Source organism: Crocuta crocuta, unplaced genomic scaffold (assembly GCF_008692635.1).
Source record: "Crocuta crocuta isolate KB4526 unplaced genomic scaffold, BGI_CrCroc_1.0 scaffold38, whole genome shotgun sequence".
Taxonomy (NCBI): domain Eukaryota; kingdom Metazoa; phylum Chordata; class Mammalia; order Carnivora; family Hyaenidae; genus Crocuta; species Crocuta crocuta.
In genome coordinates this window covers 1,817,794-1,823,683 of record NW_027532605.1, presented here as the reverse complement: position 1 = coordinate 1,823,683, position 5,890 = coordinate 1,817,794, and the positions used below count along the sequence as shown (strand labels likewise).

At 36.4% G+C, this 5,890-nt stretch overlaps 1 protein-coding gene across 1 annotated transcript; it reads left to right on the top strand.

The window, feature by feature from the left end:
* Positions 1-3,178: 3,178 nt before the first annotated feature.
* On the top strand, positions 3,179-4,365 carry LOC144244891 (p21-activated protein kinase-interacting protein 1-like). The gene is given in 3 exon segments (XM_077780245.1): positions 3,179-3,351; positions 3,354-4,283; positions 4,286-4,365. Coding segments are annotated over 3 exon segments (1,179 nt in total). The 5' UTR covers positions 3,179-3,182.
* The last annotated feature ends 1,525 nt before the right edge of the window (positions 4,366-5,890 follow it).

The window sequence follows — 5,890 nt, the reverse complement described above, 5'->3', positions numbered from 1 at the left end:
TTAGTTTGTCCCATAGTGAATCAGAAGAATTAAGACGCTGAAGATTTTGATAGAACATCTTTTAGATTTCCCTGAGATACTCCCATAACACTCAAAGTCTTTGCTTATAACCATAGACTTCAATAGAAAACTAAAATAATTCAGATCATACTTTAAATCCAAAAAATGTTTTTAAGCTAGTCAATATAGATGCATGCTAGACTTTGTTTCAGTAAGGTTCAAAGTTGCTTTCATTCTCCTCTGATTTAATCTTAGTTAATATCACCAATAGCTAAACATTAATTGTAAATGAAATTCAGGATAGAGGCACTGATCATTGAAGATGGTGACTAATTAAGCACCTCCTTTTGGATATCCCAAATGCAAACCACCCTGTATGTGGACAATTTTAATTTTTACAGTGAAATTTTTTTCTATCAGATTAGCACCATGGAAATGGTATTAGCTCTCTATTGTTGTGTGAAAAATTGCTGCAAAATTTAGCAACTGAAAACAACAAATGCATATTAGCTCACAGTTTTTGAGGGCCAGGAGCCCAGTAGTGGCTTACCCGGGGTGGGTTCTGGCTCATGAGGTTGCGGTCAGACTGCTAACTGGAGCTGCAATCAGCACAAGGCTCAACATATTTATGTGACTGTTGGCGGGCCTCAGTTTCTCAGTTCTGTGCTGCCTGCAGGTCAGAGGTGTCAGCCCGTCACTACCTGGGCTTTTTACAACAGGCGGAGGGGCAGAAGAATATCCAAAAAAGAAGCTGCAGTCTTTTAACCTAATTCCAGGAGTGGAATACTTTTAACATTATAAGTATTATAACATCTGTTATTGGGAATTATTGGGGACATACAAATCACTCATACAAATCACTCAATCAATAGGTTATTAGTTACTTATAAACACTATGATTTATCACACAATTAAAGGTGGAGATTTGGGAAGTATGATGATGGGCAGGGGAGGCCAAAATGAATTTTCCAGATTAGTTGTCTAAAATGGATCAAATCCTGAAGCTTACATTTACAGGATTTTTTTTTCTATTTTGCTTTAAAAATTGTATATTTTTCTAAAAATATACAGAGGCATAAAATAGATGGCTATTTTCATTATGCATTATGATACTGCATCCTTTTAATGAAATAAAAATTGAAATGATTATTAACAGTCCAGAATGTCAAAATAATAGAGCACATAGTGAAAAATAGACCTGCCCTGGCTCTTTACCTAAGGATCCAAGTAGTTGAAGTAACTGAAGGTCTGATTCTAGGACTTTTTCTTCTTTAATGCATATATGTAGCATTAAAATATCACCCTCATGATTATTAATATCATCAAGCGAACAAAAGAGTGTTCTTTTAGCTGTGGGTCAGAAACAAGATTCTCTTCAGTTTCTATTCACATGTAACAATTCGCTGGCAATTTTTCTAGAAATACATATTCTCCACAAGTGTAATATCCTTGGGAATAATAGCCACAGAACAAAATGCTGGGTTTGTAAAACATTTTGAGCTCTGTGGGGAACAAAAGTTGCAAGGAAAGTACAAATTATTATTAGCACCAGATTCACGATTTATTCTCCCCAAATCCTTACATCTGCCCTAAGGGAAGAAAGTTCCAATAAAGAACAGGCAGGGGCCTCAGCTAGTAAGTCGAGCTGAGTCCCTGGGAGGAAACCTCCTCTGGGCTCCAAGGAGCACAGGGATCCTCTGTCAGGATTCTCAGTTTTCAACAATAAAAATGGTCTCTGACAAACTGAAGAGAAAAATGAATGTGTCAAGAGAATATTGGGCAGCTCAGAGAATCCTTTGGAGGTGTGGAGAAGTGGGCTTGGAAGATAAGCAGCTAATGATCATTCCAAACTAAATAAAGAGAAAAGAGACTAGAAAACATGGCTTCCCCAATTAGGAAAAAAAAAAATAGCTGTTGGCATATGTGTCATAACTAAAGACCAGAGACTAATGCACGTAGGCAAGAAACATTATCTACACATTCACTATTCAACATACACTTCACAAACTATATTGAGACTTAGACATGGGCTAGATACTGGCTTAGGTATTGAGAATAGAGTCATTAAAAAAATAATAATTCAATGCTCTTTCCCACGTGGGGTTTTTATTCTAATGAATTTTCTCAGATACAATCCTGTTTACACTGCTGTTATCAGTGTTACTGAAATTTTATCAATTGCTAAATTTATTATTGATGACATTTTATCAATAACTATTTTAATGACATTCACCTCATTAGATTTTGGTGCTTCTCTTCTGGTTCCCCTCCTGCATGGTGGCTGGAATATGGAAGCCAGATCTCTATCTGGGCTTCTTTAATTTGATCCCATAACACTAGACACAGAGAAGGAATAATAAGATCAGACATAAGCCTTAAAAATTTTTCCTTCATGATAAAATGATAAGCAAAACCTTAATTGTAGGATTTCCTAAAAGTTGTTTTATGATGTAAAAACTAGTTAAGTATTATTTTTAGTTGTTACATGGAAGACAGTTTCTGTGATTGCAAATATCAGTATTCTGTGGATGGATATATCCATACAGTCAGTAATTTAATAAATTCCACTTTTTATGAACTAATAAAATGTTATACATGAGGGATAGTCCCATCTGGATATTATTAGTAAATCCTTTGGAAATGATATAATCAGTCTAACACATGTTAAAGCAGGAGGCATGGTTCTTTTGTCCTTTATTTAGATTTACTTCAACTTGAATTGAAGTGTGTTGGAATCAGATGATAAAGGTCTCTTGGAAAAATGGACCCTGGGGAACTGAGGGACAGAATGTTTGTGAGGGCCCTTGGGCTGGGAGAGAAAACTCATTAACTCTGACTCATGATTTTCTCATTGTAAACTCACACAGGATGTTGTTTCTCACAATGTATCATCTATTTCTGAAGGATAATTGTTAGCAAATTGCCAAATTATGAGACATATGGATGACTTAGCAAGTGGAAGGAGAAATATGTTACTTTGGCACTAAAAAAGCAAAATGTCATGATATTAAAAGGTACATCCATCTAACCTAGAAGAATTTGAAAGCCATTTTGTGAGGCAAAACTTTCCTTAACCTAGTAGCTACATGCTGGAAGAAGGGAACTTAGAAACACTCCAAAATTCAGTGGCACACAATCAGAAAAACCTTCCATGCTGGTTGAAGGGGCAGGTGCGCTGCTGAATGGAGCTGGTAGCTGGTTGTTACGAACAGGTCCTTTTTGGGTTCGCTGTCCGCCCCGAGCCAGATGCAAGCGGCGACCAAGAGCAAAAATGGACTTCTGTGGCTGACTTCACTCACCATGCCCACACCGCCTTGTTGTCAGCAGTGGCTGTCAGTAGTCGTTTCATAGTCCTGGGAGCAAAGATGAAACGATCCACATATACGACATGAAGAAGAAGGTAGACCACGGGGCTCTGGGGCATCACAGCGGCACAATAACTTGCCTGAAATTCCATGGCAACAGGCACTTAATCAGTGGGGCTGAAGATGGACTCATTTGTGTCTGGGATGCAAAGAAATGGGAGTGCCTGGAGTCCATTAAAGCTCACAAAGGACACGTGACCTTCCTTTCTATTCACCCATCTGGCAAGTTGGCCCTGTCTGTGGGTACAGATAAGACATTAAGAGCATGGAATCTTGTGGAAGGAAGATCAGCATTTATAAAAAATATAAAACAAAATGCTCACGTAGTGGAATGGTCTCCAAGAGCAGAGAAATACGTAGTTGTTATACTGAATAAAATAGATGTCTACCAAGTGGACACTGCATCTGTGAGTGGCACCATCACAAACGAAAAGAGAGTGTCTTCGCTTACGTTTCTCTCAGAGTCTGTCCGGGCAGTGGCTGGAGATGAAGAAGTTGTCAGGTTTTTTGACTGTGATTCACTAATGCGTCTCTGTGAATTTAAAGCTCATGATAACAGGATAAAGGACATGTTCAGTTTTGAAATTCCAGAGCATCATGTTATTGTTACAGCGTCAAGTGATGGCTTCATCAAAATGTGGAAGCTTACGCAGAATAAGAAAGTTCCTCCATCTTTACTCTGTGAAGTAAAAACTAATGCCAGGCTGACATGCCTCAGAGTGTGGCTAGACAGAGTGGCAGATGCAAAAGAAAGCCTTCCTCCGGCTGCAGAGCCTTCCGTTGTAAGTAAAGAAGAGTCTCAAATCAACAAAAAGGAAGCTGGCAACATGGTGCAGGAGGAAGAAAGGCAGTCCAAACCTAATAAGAAGAAATGTGGTTTAACTGATGACAAGAATAAGCCAACGAAAGGAAGTAGCCTGTGTCAACCAAGAAGAGGAAAACGGTAGAAACGTTGGAAAAAAAAAGAGAAAAAAAGAAGAAAATAGGAGTGATACAGTGAATCCCACATTTCTTACATGAGAAAAACTTCTTAGATGGAATAATTCTATACAAATGTGCCTCCCTCCCCTCCACGAGTAAAAGCTAGAAATTTCTTCTTTTGGAGAAAATGTAAAGCTTAAAAAGAACACATTTAGGTGTTTTTATTTTTTTAAAGAATGGTAAAAAAACGTTTTGATAGGCAGTGTATATATCATGGCAATATATGGTATATTAATGTATAATATATAATTTTTACCATTGTATAAAGCAAAGATCTTTCCCAAAATATTGTAGTTTAAAATAACAGTTTTGAACACATTCTTTACCAGAGATGGATAAGAGTCATTTTTCAGATTTTTCTCCTAAATGGGGAAAGAGTAATAAAACTGCCTTCCTTTGGCTTCTTCAGATGATTCTAGTACTTTTAATACAGATTTTGATCCTTTTTGTAACCAAGGTTTACAAAGATTTTCCTGTCAGCAAGTATGAAGACCAACTTAAAACTCATGGACAGATAAAATTTCTATGNAATTTGTTTCTAGTTTGCCTCCTTGAGTTCTTCCTTAATCTCACTCTAGTATTTCTTTTCACCCACACAATTCCATTAAAACTACTCCTATGAAGTCAACCAATGGTGTGGATATATATATATATATATACATATACATATGTATATATACGTGTATATATGTATATGTATACATATATACATATGTATATATACGTATGTATACATATACATATACATATACATATATGTATGTATGTTGACTATGAAGTCAACCAATGGTGTGGATATATATATATATATATATATATATACACATACATACATATGTATACATATGTATACACATGTGTGTATACATACATATATATGTACATATACATATATACATATGTATACATACATGTGTATACACATACATATGTATATGTATGTGTATACATATACATATATANGGACAGATAAAATTTCTATGCATAAAGTATGCTTAAATTTAGGACTATGTGCCTAAGAAAGTTCTTAGATTGCCAAACCTTGTTAAATTACTCTGCTTCCACACTGTGACTGACAAGGTAATGGATGGTTTGGAAAGTGACATTTCCAGGGTTTTGTTTTTTTTCCCCACCTGTTTCAGGCCAACAAAAAAATTCACTTAGTTNTCCCTGAAATCCCACTGTCCATGCTTATCCCTGTATTTCTTGAAAAAACTGTTGATCTTAGCAAAGTTCAGACCCTTCTCTTGCCCATCAGACCTCATTCCCTTGCTTCTACTCAAGGACATATCTCCAGCAACTGCTCTAGCTGACTNAGTAATAAAACTGCCTTCCTTTGGCTTCTTCAGATGGTTCTAGTACTTTTAATACAGATTTTGATCCTTTTTGTAACCAAGGTATACAAAGATTTTCCTGTCAGCAAGTATGAAGACCAACTTAAAACTCATGGAATTTGTTTCTAGTTTGCCTCCTTGAGTTCTTCCTTAATCTCACTCTAGTATTTCTTTTCACCCACACAATTCCATTAAAACTACTCCTATGAA